Source organism: Heteronotia binoei, chromosome 2 (genome assembly GCF_032191835.1).
Source record: "Heteronotia binoei isolate CCM8104 ecotype False Entrance Well chromosome 2, APGP_CSIRO_Hbin_v1, whole genome shotgun sequence".
NCBI classification, from domain to species: Eukaryota; Metazoa; Chordata; class Lepidosauria; order Squamata; family Gekkonidae; genus Heteronotia; species Heteronotia binoei.
The window spans coordinates 142,692,503-142,710,383 of NC_083224.1; the positions used below are offsets into that span (position 1 = coordinate 142,692,503).

At 42.8% G+C, this 17,881-nt stretch overlaps 1 protein-coding gene across 1 annotated transcript in view; it reads left to right on the forward strand.

Annotated features, from left to right (window-relative positions):
• The first annotated feature begins 12,020 nt into the window (after nucleotides 1-12,020).
• LOC132567355 (calcium-activated chloride channel regulator 1-like) overlaps nucleotides 12,021-17,881 on the forward strand; it is a 54,660-nt gene continuing 48,799 nt past the window's right edge. Inside the window, 3 exon segments of the mRNA XM_060233031.1 lie at nucleotides 12,021-12,215; nucleotides 15,427-15,567; nucleotides 16,780-16,930. Coding sequence (XP_060089014.1) covers nucleotides 12,060-12,215; nucleotides 15,427-15,567; nucleotides 16,780-16,930 — 448 coding nt within the window. The 5' untranslated portion in view covers nucleotides 12,021-12,059.

A 17,881-nucleotide genomic window follows, 5' to 3' on the forward strand; every position in this document is an offset into this window, starting at 1 on the left:
ACAAAGCAGGAGTCAAGTTGCACCTTTAAGACCAGCCAAGTTTTATTTAGAACCTAAGGTTTCGTACAGTGTGTGTACAGTGATGTTGCACAATTGTTATCTATTCTTGCTAATCTGACAGCATCTAAGCAAGAAATTCAGCAAGGTATTGAACTGTTGATGGAAGCATACCCAGAAGATATTGACCTGTAACTTATTGATGAAATTTTGCACTTTCAACTATGAGACAAAGCCATAGGCTTAAAGAAGAGCACTTTCTGTTTCATACAGACCTTTATCAAATTATATGCAAGGAAAAAATTCAGATGGCCTTTCCTAATGTGGAAGCAATCTTGTGGCTATTTCTTAATTTTATAGTCACTAACTGCTTGGGAGAGAGGAGTTTTGCAAGAATCAAAAGAATTAAAAATGAATTAAGGGCCATGATGTCTCAAGAGAGGTTGTCTGCACTGAGCATTCTGTACACTGAAAGTGACAAATTTAGACAAACAAATTGTGATGAAGTTTTGGATGATTTTGCTCTGAGGAAGGCTAGAAAAAAACATTTTTAGTCTTACTGAATTTAATGGTTGTAGTTTACTTCTTAATATGTATTTTAAAACTGACTGTTTAATGACAACATAAAGTAGATTCTAAAAGTGCCACACTGTCAGGTAATCATGATCATATGATTTACACTTCCCAGGCAATATAACTTTTAAACTCAAGGTGGTTTTTTTTAAAGAATAATATTACAACTTCATTTTCCTAAAAATTAATGCTTATTCCACAAAAGGTTTACAAAGTTCATAGATCCAAGTGGGCAGCTGTGTTGGTCTGAAGCAGTTGAACAAAGCAGGAGTCAAGTGCATCTTTAAGACCAACCAAGTTTTATTCAGAACGTAAGCTTTCGTGTGCTCTCTAAGCATACTTCATCAGATGAGGGGATCAGGTATTGCTGCTACATCACGCTGATCCCCTCGTCTGATGAAGTGTGCTTAGAGGGCACATGAAAGCTTATGTTCTGAATAAAACTTGGTTGGTCTTAAAGATGCACTTCTCCTGCTTTTTACAAAGTTCAGTTATTGCAAAAGTTTTTCAGAGTTAATTTTAACATGTATGCATTTTTTTAGTCACTATGGTATTTAACAATAACATCTTATGTTCTTTAGAGGAGAAATTGTGAATTGCAGAATTTTAAATACCCGTCATCATCCTTGCCTTCACTCAGTTTTGCTTATAACACTCTTCCATTTTGTTCTAGTCGTGAGGGTGGGGGATTGGGAGGAGTCTCACAAGTGGAGTAGCCTAAGGCCTCTCTTCATCTAAATCCGGCCCTGATTTTAGGATGCTCAATGTGTATTTTGTACTTTTGTTCCTGGCTTGGTTTTTAGTGGCTTGTCTTAACGGCATCAGCTTGGCTTTTAGCAGCTTGTGTATTTTAACTGTTATGTTTTAACTTTTATTAGAAAACTGCAGGCCATAGCCTTCATACCTATTAACCCTGATACCTATTGACACTCTGACGTTTATTTGCCTATTTGAGCCCATTAGGGGAGGGTGAGGTATAAATATGACAAAATAAAACTAAAATAATAAATTTTCTCCTGGAACTGAATCTAAACTATGATCTTATAAACTTAACTTGTTATTTCTGTTTGCATCTGTTAAAACATTTCTGTATATTATATGCTTGTATGTTCATATATGGACGGGCAAGGTAATTCTATCCTATTTGACAAAATGTGCATGCACACAAAAGTTCACATCCTTTGTTGGTTTTAAAGGTGCTATTGGACTCTAACTTAGGCCCATTGGATGGATAAGGACCTGCCATAATTGATGGATGATTGCCAGTGTTAATATGATAAGCAATTAATAATTCCAGCACACTGCTGGCTGGAAACACATCAGTAAGTCTCTTAGCTCACCTTGCTGCTGAGCTGTTAAATTGGCTGAAATATGAGCTTCACTGACACCGCTTTCTTCCTCTGTTTCTGGAACCAATTCAGGAAACATACAGTCTTCCTCCAGACTTGGCCTTATAGGGAACGCCACTCCTTTCTATCCCTGTAGAACTTCAGCCTGTTTGCATGAAAGACTATAGGCTTCAGTCCAGTTTTGAGCACCACATTTTAAGGATATAGATACGCTGGAATGGGCTCAGAGGAGGGTGACGAAGATGGTGAGGGAGGGGTCTGGAGACCAAGTCCTATGAGGAAAGGCTGAAGGAGCTGGGGATATTTAGCCTGGAGAGGAGGCAGCTGAGAGGTGATATGATCACCATCTTCAAGTACTTGAAGGGCTGTCATATAGAGGATGGTGTGGAATTTTTTTCTGTGGCCCCAGAAGGTAGGACCAGAATCAATGGGTCAAAATTCAATCAAGAGTTTCCGGCTCAACTTTCTGACAGCGATTCCTCAGTAGAACTGGCTTCCTCAGGAAGTGGTGGGCTCTCCTTCCTTGGAGGTTTTTAAACAGAGGCTAGATGGCCATTTGACAGCAATGAAGATCCTGTGAATTTAGGGGGAGGTGTTTGTGAGTTTCCTGCATTGTACAGGGGGTTGACTAGATGACCCTGGAGGTTCAGAGTTCCCTTCCAACTCTATGATTCTTGTCAGAGATCAATTCTTTAATAAAGTAATTACCGTTTGATAACACCTGCAGCACCTCAAAGGGTCTGTGCCAAGCAATGGCTAATTTGGTGACATGCTCAGCAATTAAAATAAGGACCTTGTCACAGACTGCAAAGGATCTTGGTTGAGCTCTCGCATCATAGTAGGCCTTTTACTTTTGTTGGGACTCTTGCAGATTAATACCAGCTTCTCCTTGCAAAAGTTTGCAGAAATTGTGCATGTACTAATCAACATTTTGTGGACACTCCATAGACAGCAGACCTTCCCAATTGGTCTTTTTTTAAAGATAAAAATGGACACTCCATAGACAGCAGACCTTCCCAATTGGTCTTTTTTTAAAGATAAAAATGAGCTCATTTGGGTTTCTCAGGGGATATCTCAATACGCATATAGAAGGAAGGATAAAGCAGTGTCCTACCTAATCTTTTTGATATTCCATGGCATATGCCTTCAACATTTCCCCCAAAGTCTGTATCATTCTTTCTGTGAGGCCATTAGCTGACAGATGATGCACCAGGACAAGCAAGTGCTGCATCTCAGCAAGTTCACATTAGCTTGGAGGTAAAATTGCTCCCTTCGTCAGAAATTATAACACCTGCGTTTTGAGCAGGAACGCAGTTCCGGCTGGCTTGGTATCAGGGTATATGGTCTAATATGCAAATAATTCCTGCTAGACTTTTTCTACCAAAACCCTGTGTGAAACAATGGTGATATCAGGGCTGTGGCCTAATATGCAAATAAATTCCTGCTGAGCTTTTTCTATAAAGCCCTGCACCTGGTCAACCAAAGATTTTAGCAAACTCCAAGATGGCCTTTGCAACCAGGGTTGCCAGGTTTGTGTTGGAAAATACCTGGGGATTTTGGGGGTGGACCCAGGAGATGGTTTGGTTTGGGGAGGGAAGGTGCCTCAGCATGGCACATATTAGAGTCCACCTTTCAAAGCAGCCGTTTTCTCCAGGGGTAATTCAATAGCACAGGTACCGGTGTATTAAGCACAATATATCCTTCAAAACCTCACCAGTTGAATTATCACGCACACACAAAAAGTGTGTAAACAAAAATTTAGTGCACAGTTTATAATAAGTCCATACAGCAAAATAATAGAACGAACAGAGACTGACCAAAAAAACAAACAAACAAAAAAACTAATAAGTCACCGGGTCCGGATGGCATACATCCGAGAGTTCTGAAAGAACTCAAAGTTGAACTTGTGGATCTTCTGACAAAAATCTGTAATCTTTCATTGAAATCTGCCTCCGTTCCTGAGGACTGGAAGGTAGCAAATGTCACCCCCATGTCACCCCAAAGGAGATCTGGGAAATTACAGGCCAGCCAGTCTGACTTCAGTTGGTGAGTGGTTATTCTTTCGCACCAAGGAACCATCCCTGGGCAGGGAGAGAGGGGGAGGTCTTGGTAGCTGGTGATTCGATCCTTAGGCAAGTTGACAGCTGGGTGCCAAAACTGCATACTGACCATATGGTGACTTGCCTGCCTGGTGCGAAGGTAGCGGACATTACGCGTGTAGTAGGTAGGCTGATAGACAGTGCTGGGGAGGAGCCAGTGGTCGTGGTGCATGTAGGCACCAACAATATGGGGAAATGCAGTCGTGAGGTCCTGGAGGAAAAATTTAGGCTGCTAGGCAGGAGACTTAAGGCCAGGATCTCCAAGGTAGCCTTCTCAGAAGTGCTACCTGTTCCACATGCAGGGCTGGAGAGACAGGCACAAATTAGAAGTCTCAATGTGTGGATGAGACGATGGTGTATGGAGGAAGGGTTTAAGTTGTTAGGCACTGGGATGTTTTCTGGAACAAGCGGGAGCTGTACAAAAGAGACGGTCTCCACTTGTCCCCAGATGGAACCAGGCTGCTGGCACTTAAAATAAAAAAGGTGGCAGAGCAGTTTTTAAACTAAATCTTGGGGGAAAGCCGACAGAAGATGAAATGTCTCTGGTTTGGGAGGACTCATCTCAAAGAGATGAAGGGTTAGCTATTACTTTTCTACCTTGTAATGGATGAGAGTTGTCCACTGAGATGGTGACAAACAGTATGGAGTGTCTACCAAAGTCTCGAGGCAGCAGGGAGAAGGTTGCGGGCCTAACTTGCCTGGGAAATTATAGATGTTTGTATGCAAATGCTAGAAGTGTTCAAAGTAAAATTGGTGAGTTGGAATGTTTAGTGTTGGGGGAAAACATAGACATTGCGGGAATTATATTGGAAGGATAGGGAGGGAAGGGTTGGAGGTGGGGTGGCTCTGTATGTCAGAGAAGGTATACAGTCCAGTAAGACTGAGGTCAGAGAATTAGATTCCATTCTAGAAATGCTTTGGGTTGAAATAGAGGGCCCAAAAGGAAATTTAACTAAGGGAGTTTGTTATTGCCCACCAAATCAAAAGATAGAGGACGATTATAACATGATGGAAGGATTAAAGATAGTGGCTAGACGTAAAAACTGTGTCATCCTAGGTGATTTTAACTACCCGCAGATTGATTGGGTCAATATGTGTTCAGGTCAAGAGAAAGAGATTGAGTTTCTAGATGCTCTTAATGACTGTGCTATGGTCATAGAACCTACCAAGGGTGGGGCAATCCTGGATTTGGTCCTAAGTAATGCCCAAGACTTGGTGAGAGATGTAAAAGTGATTGCACCGCTTGGGAGCAGTGATCATAACCTTATTGATTTCACCATTTGTATAAATAGGGAGTTGCCCCAAAAGACTAGCACAACCACGTTTAACTTTAAAAAGGTTAAATTTTCTGAGATGAGAAGGCATGTGAAGAGGAAACTGAAAGGAAAGGTAAATACGGTCAGAACCCTTGGGGAAGCTTGGAGGCTATTTAAAACTACAGTCCTAGAAGCTCAGATCAAATATATGCCACAAGTTAGGAAAGGCACAAACAGGTGTAAGAAAAGGCCTGCATGGTTAACAAACAAAGTAATGGAAGCTGTAAAAGGTAAGAGGTGGAAAGCTAGTCCAAGTGAGATTAATGAAAGGGAACACAGGATGTGGCAAATCAAATGCAAGACTGTGATCAGGCAGGCAAAAAGGGACTATGAGGAGCATATTGCAAAAAACATAAAGACCAACAATAAAAATTTCTTCAAATATATTAGACGCAGGAAACCAGCCAGGGAGGCAGTGGGGCCTTGGATGACCAAGGGGTAAAAGGATTACTGAAAGAGGGTAGGGAAATGGTTGAGAAGCTGAATGCATTTTTTGCCTCCGTTTTCACTGTGGAAGATGAGAAGTGTTTGCCCGCTCCAGAACCACTAATTTTGGAAGGGGTGTTGAAAGACCTGAGTCAGATTGAAGTGACAAGAGAGAAGGTCTTACAACTGATTGACGAATTAAAAACTAATAAGTCACCAGGTCTGGATGGCATACATCCAAGAGTTCTGAAAGATCATTGAAATCTGCCTTTGTTCCTGAGGACTGGAAGGTAGCAAATGTCACCCCCATGTCACCCCAAAGGAGATCCGGGAAATTACAGGCCAGCCAGTCTGACTTCAATACTGGGAAAGTTGGTAGAAACCATTATCAAGGACAGAATGAATAGGCACATTGATGAACATGGGTTATTGAGAAAAACTCAGCATGAGTTCTGTAAGGGAAGATCTTGCCTCACTAACAGTTCTTTGAGGGGGTGAACAAACGTGGACAAAGGGGACCCAATGGATGTTTACCTTGACTTCCAGAAAGCTTTTGAAAACACTGTGTGACACAGAGTGTTGGACTGGATGGGCCATAGTGGTATACTCCGGAGCTGCGATCAGTGAAATGGCGACTGAGACGATTAGAGAGACAATGGCGATGTACTCGCGACAAAGCTTCGAGAACATCTTATAGGTCATTTATGTGGACCTATAATATGGCAGTCCGGGCCACAAAGAAGGTTTACTTTGCGTCCCAGATTGCGTCTGCGACGTTGCACCCAGCACAATTGTTTAGTATAATTCGATCATTAACAATTTTACCACAAGGTAAACCAAACGTTAGAGAATTGGAAATTGGCTGTGAGGCTTTTGCGAGTTTTTTCGCAGATAAGGTCTCGTCGCTCCGACGCAACCTCCCCGCCATAATTGATACAGTGAAAGAACTTGAGGCACCAAGTGTGTCTTCTGGTTCAATTCTAGATTCCTTCAATCCACTCAGCCTGGAGGAAGTCGATAGGATCCTTTTCGCTGTATGCCCTATGACCTGTGGGTTGGACCCGTGCCGTCCTGGCTTATAAAAGCTAGCCAGGTGCTGTTACGTGAGCCACTACAGGGTATTGACAACAGATCCCTGGTAGAAGGGATCTTTCCCACACCTCTTAAAGAGACGGTGGTCTGTCCCCTCTTGAAAAAACCATCTGCAGATCCGGCTGTATTGGTGAACTATCGGCCAGTATCAAGCCTTCTCTTGATTAAGGTTATAGAGCGGGTAAGGTTATAGAGCGGGTGGTGGCAACTCAGCTACAGGGATTCCTAGATGACACTTCGGCACTGGATCCATTCCAGTCCGGCTTTCGACCAGGTCACGGGACGGAGACGGTTCTGGTCACCCTCATAGATGACCTCATGCGACATCTGGATCGGGGCGGCTCAGCAGTGCTGTTATTCCTAGATCTGTCGGCTGCATTTGATATGGTTGACCATCAGCTATTGACTAGCCGCCTTGCCAACGTGGGGATTCAGGAGTCTGCCGTACAGTGGTTGGCCTCTTTTCTCCATGATCGGGGACAAAGGGTGGTGATAGGGGAGGAATCATCCCAAAGGCACCCACTTATATGTGGTGTGCCACAGAGTGCAGTTCTGTCCCCAATGTTATTTAACATCTATATGCGCCCCCTTGCCCAGATTGTCAGGAGGTATGGGCTGGGATGTCACCAATATGCAGATGACACCCAGCTCTATCTATTGATGGGTGGTCAGTCCAACTGTACCCCGGAAAATCTAGACCTGGTTCTTCAAGCCATAGTATCTTGGCTCAGGCTGAGTCGGTTGAAGCTGAATCCGACGAAGACGGAGGTTCTCTATCTGAGCCGGGGTGGTCCAGGGGGGGGAGATCCCTCTGCCGGCTCTTGACAGGGTGTCACTAATACCAACCCCTAAGGTCAAGAGCTTAGGTGTGATCCTGGAGTCCTCTCTTACAATGGAGGCCCAAGTAGCAGCCATTACTAGATCCACCTTTTTTCATCTTCAGCGCGTATGGCAGTTGGCCCCTTTCCTGGAGCGCAACGACTTAGCAATGGTGATCCATGCTACGGTCATCTCAAGAATAGATCACTATAATGCTCTCTACATGGGGCTACCCTTGGCGCTGACCCGGAAGCTACAGCTAGTGCAGAACGCTGCAACGCAGCTGTTAATGGGGCTCCCCCGGTGGGAGCACATTCGGCCAGTGCTAAGAGAGCTGCATTGGCTACCTATTGTGTTCCGAGTCCGTTTCAAGGTGTTGGTATTGACCTTTAAAGCCCTCTATGGTCAGGGGTCTGTCTACCTGCGGGACCGCCTTTCCCCACATGTTCCCCGGAGAGCACTGTGCTCAGGGACAAAAAATCTGTTGTCCATCCCTGGATCAAAGGAGGCTAGGTTGCAGCTGACATGATCTAGGGCCTTCTTGGTGGCAGCGCCAGAATTGTGGAATGCTCTCCCAGAGGCCATAAGGGCCCTGCGGGATCTCTCTACTTTCTGCAGGGCCTGTAAGACCAAACTGTTTCAACAGGCCTTTGAGATCTAACCGGGAGAGAGCTGCCACCCTACATCATTATAGAGTACCATGATCACCACTTATACTATCTTAAATTGTAGTGATACAGCACCATGAAATGAAATGTTGTTAAATAATTTTAAACTGTAGCTTTTTTATTGGTTAAATTGTAAAAATGAATGTTGTTAGCCGCCCTGAGTCCGCTTGCGGAGAGGGCGGGATAGAAATTTAAAGTAATAAATAAATAAATTGGCCTGATCCAGCATGGCTTCTCTTATGTTCTTATTACAGAAATCTTATGGGACCCAAGGTAAAACATGAAATGGCTGGGCCCCAGAGGGCCCCAACCCACCAGCAGGGAGCAGACCGCCAGTGGGATCCCCACCCCCGAAGAGCTCCATCAGCATGCACTGCCCCAGGCATGATAACGTCACCCAGAAGTGATGTCATCGTGCCGGGGATGCTGCACTGGGGACGCTCTAGGACTCGCGCTAAAACTCTATGGTACCATAGAGTTTTATTGCAAATCCTAGAGCTTTTCCAGTGTGATGCTCTAGGAATCATGGTAAAACCTAGATTGCAAGGCCTAGATTGTCCCTGGTGGGATGTCTCCAGTGTGATGATGTCACTTCCAGTTGATGTCATTGCACAAAGCGCAAGAGAGGAACAAGTCCTTCGCCACATCGGCAGAGGGACTTGGCAACCCTAATGTATAGTGGTCAGTATCAGCCTACTTATCTGGGAAACTTAGGTTCAAAATCGTCAGTCATCAAAGGAAATGTGTCAGGTGAACTTTGTCTGGAACTCTCAGCCTAATGCACCTCACTGGCTTGTCATTTCTCATCTAAAAAGTTCACATTGCTTTCCTACTGAAAAAGACTGGATCATGAGGGCAAGAACCTAGTGAAAAGGGGGAAGGAACCCAATTGCACCCAGGAGAGACATGGCATAATGAGACCAACAAAACACACACCGTAGCTAGACACACTAAAGCTCATACCTTGAATAAAACTGTGATGGTCTTAAAGGTGCTTTGTATTTCTCCCATGCGATTGAGGCAGCCAATCAAAGCAAGCTCTCCCTCGTTCCCCTCTCCTTCTGGGAGGGGAAGAAAGGCTTGTCTTTGTCTCCTGTGAGATTAAGGAACCTTGTCAGGAAGCAAGCTCTGGCTCATTCCCTCTCTCCTCTTGGGGTGGGGAGGAAGAGGAGCCTCAGCCAGTGTGGGGAACGGAAGTTTACTTATCTATCTCTCCTGTATGATTGAGAGAGTCTGATACAGCAAGCTGCAACATAACAGCAGCAGAATTAGAAAAGGAAGCAGGAGACAGCCAGTTCTTTGCAGGCCTGATAGAAACCCTCCGCAGGCTGCTCTTAAGCATTAGCTTCCAATCCTCTTCCTGGAGCTCATTTTGCCAACCCCTTCCTGCATTATCTTGACACAAACTCACTGGAATGGCTCCTCTTTTTTTTTAATTATTATTAAATTTTATTTGTATCCTGCCCTCCCCGCCTAGGCAGGCTCAGGGCAGCTAACAACATTCAGATAAAACATTATACAATATATACAATAATTTAAAACGGCATTAAAAGTTATACAGTAGTTAAACCAATGTCTTAAAAACCATTCCAGTTTATATAATTTATAATTTAACAGCAACAGGGATGTTCCTGGCGCTATTCTATCCATTTACATAATGGCAAGGATCACTATATAGAGTCACTTTGATGGATCATCAGTTCGGCCATCCTTTATCAGCAGTCTGCGAAGGCCTCCTAAAAAGGATGGTCTTGCAGGCCCTGCGGAATTGATCCAGGCTCCGCAGGGCCCGCACCTCTTCCGGGAGCTGGTTCCACAGGCACGGAGCTGCAACGGAGAAGGCCCGTGCACGAGTGTTCTGTAATTTCGCCTCCTTTGGCCCAGGGACAGTCAGCTTGTTCTTCCCTGCTGACCTCAGTGCTCTTTGGGGCTCGTATGGGGAGAGACGGTCCTTCAGGTAGGCAGGTCCTTGACCATATAGGGCTTTAAAAGTAATGACCAGCACTTTGTAGCGAACCCGGTATGTAACTGGCAGCCAGTGCAGTTCGCGCAGCCTTGGCTGTATATGCTCCCATTTCGGGAGTCCTAGTAACAGCCTGGCCGCTGCGTTCTGCACTAGCTGCAGTTTCCGGGTTCGACATAAAGGCAGCCCCATGTAGAGGGCATTACAGTAATCCAATCTTGAGGTGACCGTCACATGGATCACTGTTGCCAGGTCCCGGCGCTCCAGGAAAGGGGCCAACTGCCTTGCCCGCTTCAGATGAAAAAACGCCGACTTGGCAGTGGCAGCTCTGGGTGGACTGCTCCCTCTCAGGATTTGCCTCAGTTCTGGAGCTGGCACTAGCGCTTGAGGATGATTTAAAAGTTCCTCTGAGATGACATTATCATTGTTTCCATCCTCTCCAGACTCACTAAAAGAATACAATTGTACATTGCTTCCTGCTACATCATGACTTGAGTGGAGTCTACCCTCCATGGTTCCATAGCTTCTCAAAGGCACCTCAAGACCATAGTTCATAACTTCCTCCTCCATATCCAAGAAGTATGGCACTAAGTCAGTCTCATTCACTGTAATGCCTATCTCTGCTGCCACAGACTCGTTTTGGTCTGACCACTGTGTTCTTGCTGGCACTGCTGGTGATGTTCTATTCCTAGTCTCCATTACCTCACTATTAAAAATAACAAAATTGCATCTGATGAAAGGGAAGTTGTTTGCATTGTTGATAAAGCATGCATCAAATGCAAGTTTGCTAACAGTAATTAATACAGTTCTGAATATCAGCCTTTGATGAATGTGGGAGTGCTGGGGCTCTGTGGGCCCTCAGGAAAGACAGCAAATGCATTTATTTTTTAATTCTCTAAAACTATTCTGCCTCAGTCAATACATGACAAAATGGTGTATTATTAAGCAAACTCTGAGTTGAATGTGTTTTGCTGGCTGCTACAATTATAAACATTCTGAAAGTTTAGCAATATTCTACAAGGTTGTTGTTGTTGTTAAGCAGGCCAGGGGACGGGGGAACATTTAGATCAGAACTGCATCATGGGAGGAAGAAGTTTAACATTTTACTCCATACTAAGCACTTTCACACAGACTAAATAATGCACTTTCAATGAACTTTTCAACTGGATTTTGCCAGTTCAGACTGCAAATTCCAGTTGGAAAGTTCACTTAAGTGGATCGAAAGTGCATTATTTAGTGTGTGTCATAGCAGCCATTGATTTCCTGCTCTCCAATCACTCCTCCCCACCTAAGACCTGCTATTTGCTTTGCAAGGTAAACACAAAGGCGCTTTTATCCCAGTTCAGGAAATTCCAGAAGTATGTTATACTTGTCATGTCATGTACTTAAAAAGTGTATAGTTTAGCTGGTAGAGAACCCCACCCACAGATTAGGCTGAGTTAATTTTGCCCTTCCATTACGGTTATGGATTTCTTCCATGTACCGCTAAAGACAAATCAGAAAGTGTAAACTGCTGTTTAGATTAAGTTTTAATTTAAAATATTTCCGGTGTATTAATGGCAAGAGCAGGACAAGGAAATGCAATTAGTTGATTAACATATCTCATCCTTGGAGATTTCCCGATTGTTAACTTGTAACCGAAAACAGTATTGACTACTCGGACAAATTGAAGAAGTTCCTTAACAGTTCAAAGTTCTGTTAACCCTTCTCTGCCATTATTTTTCTCACTGAGAGTGGTATAACTGGTAGAATCAAAGATGATGGTTAACATATGGCTTCTTGCCTTGGTGTTACAATTACTACACGGGGTCACAGGTTCCTTGGTAAAACTCAGCAATGGTGGGTTTGAAGACATTGTTATTGCAATTAATCCTCAGATATCAGATGATGACATAATTGTCAACAATTTAAAGGTAAGACTGCTTGAACATTTTTTCATTACATAACTTTTATATTAGCGACTTTGACACATTGAGATGCAGATGCTGAGCTCCAATCTGAGTTAATTTGTTTGCTTTAACTGTAGTTTAGTTTGTATTAGTATTTTTCCTTTCTTTTCTCACTCTATAGTGTGGTATAGTTTGTTGAAGTTTAGGACAGTAGTTGATTTTCTTTTGAAGAGGCTGACTTTAGTCAGTTGGAATGACTTCCCCTCCTGCTTGGAAAAAGTGGAGCCTAATTAATCTGTTATCCAGGACTTGGTCTTTGGGACAGAGACAGTTTTGGCTCTCCTCTGTTCTCTCCCTCCCTCTTTTCTAGTTCTTATTCTTTCTAGTATTCTATTCTGTTCAATTTAATTTAACCTAGGTTAAATTATGCTGTATTATATGTTTGATGTGTTGTTATTTTGTTATAAAACTGCCCTTATAGAGGCAGTTGCGTTCTGGGTTTGTGCTTTTATGGTGCAAACACGTTAATACTCTCAGTTCTATTCTAGTTGTTTTATCTATTTAGATATTTAGCTTCACCCCAGCCACTTTGTTATCAGTATCTCTGAGCTGTAACTGTTGAATTTTAGTTTTAATTTATAGCTATTTTATCAGTATTTTAATTATATTTTAACAGTGTATATTTTATTTTCTGTTCACCATTAGAGATTATCTCGGTGGGTTTTTAATCTGATGTAGACTTTGACACATTTTTATGCATTCGTAAATTCATTTTACATTCTGCAAGCAGGGATATGCACAGTCCAGGCTGCTACTGGAAATTTTACCAATGTTTCTTAAATGTATAATGCTATAGTAAAAGTTCCCAGATCTATACATCCCATCCTCTGTATGCATTTGCCTGTTCTGTATTAGAGTAAAGGCCTTTATAGTGACATAAACTTTGTATCCTGGGTTTTGAATATTGGATGTACAAATGTCCCCATGATTGATTTTTCTAATAATTGTGGTGTCTTGGACTAGTATGTATCAATGTGAGGTTCATAAATAACACAAAAGAAGCTTAACTATTCCGAGGTATACTATGTCCCTAGCCTTTTGGGGAGCCATGTACCAACATGCTTTTTTAGATCCCCAGAAGGTCAGATCAGAATCAGTGGACTGAAATTAAATCAAAAGATTTTTCCATTAAACATTAGGAAGAACTCCCTGACAGAGTGGTACCTCAGTGAAACAGGTTTCCTCTCAGGAGATGGTGGGCTCTGCTTTGGAGATTTTTAAAAAGAAGCCAGATAGCCATCTGACAGCAATGGTGATTTTCAGATCATGAAAGGGAGGGCAGGAAGGGTTTCATCAGTGCTTAGTTTTCGTGGCCCCTTCTTACACACCCAGGGAAATGCTGATTGAAACTTTTGGGATCAGGAACCAATTTCTCTCCAAACCAATTTGGCAAGGGACCTGGAGTTTTTTCCATCTTCTATGGACCAGGTGTCACTGGGGATGTATTGAGGGGTGGTGGTATTTGTGAATTCCTGCATTGTGCAGGGGTTTGGACCAGATGACCCTAGAAGAGTCCAACTCTATACTTCTAATATTAAATGTATGAATAGTACATTTTAAATGCCCTCAGTAAGCAAGTTGTCTTGGTCAATTTAGATATCAAATTTCAACTTCCTATAGTGCAGGAATGTTTTGGGGTACACTTCTTGCCTCTCCCTTGGATGAAGCAATGTACTTATTTCAGATATGTTCAATAGTAATGATTTAGACTTGTGTATTCAGTTTTAGGCTAGTAACAGTATAGAACTGCATGGAGGACACTAGTGCTACCATTTCTTTTCTGGCCCTGTGCTTTTAAGAGTAGTTTGACAGAAAATTAATAGGAATAGCATTTCACACCATTTCTCTCTATGCTGGGGAAAGCTTCACTTGCTACATTCCTCTATTAAATTTACGAAGAAGAGGAGTTGGTTTTTATACTCCACTTTTCTCTACCACAAGGAGTATTAAAGTGGTTTACAATCACCTTCCCTTCCTCTCCCCACAACAGGTACCTTGGGAGGTAGGTGGTGCTGAGAGAGTTCTGAGAGAATGGTGACCAGCCCAAGGTCACTCAGCATATGGAGGAGTGGGGAATCAATCTCAGTTCTCCAGATTAGACATTAAAGGTGCTGAAAGAGGGCCAGCAGAGATGGCAGCAATGCTAATCACTAAGGATGAAACAGTTGGGGCAAGTTGTCAGAGATATGGGGATGTAAAAGAACTTAATATTTTGCTGATGTGGCCAGATTTTTAGTGGAGTCTTTTAAGCTGAGGTGAAATTGGGCCTGCTAAATATGTTTGACTTACAAAGTAAAGAAGAAAATCTTTTTTTCCTAGACAGACATCAGCAGACATCTTTTTTGGCTGCTCACAAAATGATCAGCCAATGCAGCAAGATTCCCTGGCAGAGTGGGGATTTCAACCTTGGTCTTGAGTGTCATAGGCTGAGAGAAAGCAAGTGGCTCAAGAACATGCAGCAAGGTTCTGTGGCATGGGTCTTGAGGGTCATAGTCCAACACACTAACCACTACACCATGCCAGGAATATTCATAAATGTATGAATTGAGCTTGGCTTCTAGGACGAGCTGCAGGAGAGATTTCTGTTCCCCTTCTCAAAGCAACATGCCAACTGAAATCAGGTCAGAAATGCTTCATGCAAACTGAACATCAGTTTAGGAATGCTTCAAAATTCCTCCCCACAAAGGAACTCTTCCCAGAATGCCCTAATCCACTCCATGTTACTTCTATCACAGAATGGAACTTTTGGTGTATCATTGCTTCCTGTTTTGTCTTGGTGCAGGTGGTGGTGTGTGCGCACACATTACACATTTGAATGCACAGTTGGTTACACTACCATTATAAAAGCATTATGCTGGTATAGATTGCAACATGAATGTAGTATTAACAAAATATATAGCCAAATGTTCTTTGTGTACACATCTGTTTAAATAAAGTTTATAGAATATGAAAAAGTTACTTGATGCAAAAAACAAACAGGTTATGGAACAAGTATAGCACAGAACAAGCAACATTCAACTTAAACAAGAACATTCAACCAGCAAACAAAATATATGGAAGGCCGGAAAGACAGAAGATGCAAATAAATATTCTAGACATTCAAAAAGCCATATGCCATCCTTTGAATACAGCTCTGACACACACAACATACTTCTTGTGTTCTTTTGCCTTTAAGGAAATGGTTGAAGACGCATCTACTTATCTATTTAGTGTTACAAAACAAAGATTTTATTTCAAGACGGTAAAAATTATAATTCCTTTGACATGGAGACCCAAAAGTGAATACGGAAGAGTAACTATAGAATCCTATGAAAAGGTAAGGAATATATCTTCTAAATCCAGGCCCCCATGTGGATAGTGAAAGAAAGGAGAGGAGCCCACAGGTCCCAATTCTAAGCAGTTAACCTTAGGTAAATCTCTAACAAATGAGAGAGCAGCTTGTGGAGCACAAGAACACAACAGCTGAACAGAGGCACTAACAGAAGGAATTAGTTTGGCTGAGGAGTTTGAGGTGGAACAAGAGACAATCACAGAAACAAAACTTTAAACATGCTGTGTAAGTTTGTTATTTAGGGTTAGGAACTATAGCACATTAACCTTCTTGATACAGGATCCTGCAGAATTCCAGGGAAGAAAACCTAACTTTTCCCCTTTTGGACCACCCAATTACATTTTCCAATGACACAGCTACATTTCCCAATGTTATTGGTGCCAATGCGCACTCCACCCCTACAATAGTTATCAGCCTATCTAAACAGTGCATAATGTCTGCAATCTTCACACCAGGGCAGGCAAGTATCCCCACAATCAAAACACCCATCACAGAAGTCTCCAAGCCAAGATGGTGGAGCTGATGTGCTTAGTACTGTATGACAAATGAGATATCATCAGCATTTCAGAAATCTGGTGGAATGGGGAAAACTCTAGACAGGACAGGGAGGGACATGTTGGGGGCTCCATTGCTCTATATATCAAAGAGACCATAGAGTCAAAGAGGCTAGAAAGAAATAGATAAAAAACATGCCCCATAGAATCACTGTGGGTGGAGGTACTAGGTCCTAAGGGTTTTTGAAAAGCTGAAGTGTACTATCCCCCGCCCCCACCTGATCAAGGAAATAAAGGAGATGACTAAAGTGAAAAATGTAATACTGGGCAATTTCAACTACTGTCATATTGACTATGTAAATATGTGCTCAAATCATAATAAGATTCCTAGACATCATAAATGAATGATTGATGTCTAAAGAATGGCCAGGAGGTTGCAGTCACAGGTGAAGAATCTCTCCCCTTCATTCTGTTTCTTCACTAGAGTTTCACTAGCACAAGAGGTGAGGGGGAGTGGTTTCCTCTCCTTTCCCCTATTCACTATAGTCTCCCAACTTGTGTGGCTGTGGCTGTTATTATGGAGAGTACAGTTAGCATCTATGGGCATTTTCTCTCAACCAAGTTACCATAGAATATTAATATTAAATAACATACTACCATTCCCTTTCTTGGCGACCTTTAAACCTGGCCCTGTTTTACTTAGGCAGATGTCATAGTGGCCGATCCTTTCCTGAAATATGGACATGATCCATACACCTTGCAGTATGGAGGATGTGGAGAATAGGGAAGATATATTCATTTCACATCAGACTTTCTGAAAAATGACAGTTTGTATTATGTCTATGGACTACGAGGTAAGACTCATTAATTCAGATTAAATGTTTTCCCCCGCTGAAATACTCAATAATCAAGTTTAAGAAAGATAAGTAACAGGACAAAAATTATCCTGAGAAACTACTAACAGCCTTATTTGATAATATCTCACTAAATATTTCTTTATTTACAAAACATGCCCTGCCTTTCTGCTAGGCTTCCCAATCCTCAGGTCCCAGCAGGGCATTCCCCCGGTTTTACATGCTGCCCCCCACCCCCAGCTAGCTGGCCGGCAAGGAAAGCCCCGCCTTCACAGCTACCATGCAGCTCTAGATCTTGGGCAGGTGTACCTTTAAAGTTGAGCAGAAAGTACTTCATGTGAAGGGTCAGCAACACAATCCCTTGATTTGTTTTGCTTTTGTTTCAGAGTGTGTGTGTGTGTGTGAGAGAGTGTGTGTGAGAGAGAGAGAGAGCAGCGTAGCCCCTGTTCTTTTCAGATGTCGTTGTGGAGGAACCAGATCCAGTAAGTGTGTGTGTGTGAGAGAGAGAGTTGCCAATCCCCAGGTTTGGAGGCCCTTCCCCCCGCTCTTGGGTCATCAGAAAGCGACGGGGGGGGGGAACGTCTACTGGGAAATTATTTCCTATGGAGAATGATTCCCATAGGGAATAATGGGGACTTGATCCATGGGTATCAGGGGCTTGGGGGGGCTGTTTTTTGAGGTAGAGGCACCAAATTTTCACTATAACATCCAGTGCCTCTCTCAAAAATACACCCCAAGTTTCAAAATGATTGGACCCCAAGTTTCAAAATGATTGAACCCCAAAAGAAGGTGCCCCTATCCATTATTTCCTATGGAAGGAAGACATTTAAAAAGGTGTGTTGACCCTTTAAATGTGATGGCCAGAACTCCCTTGGAGTTCAATTATGCTTGTCACACCCTTGCTCCTGGCTCCTCCCCCAAAGTCTCCTGGCTCCACCCCTAAAGTTCCCA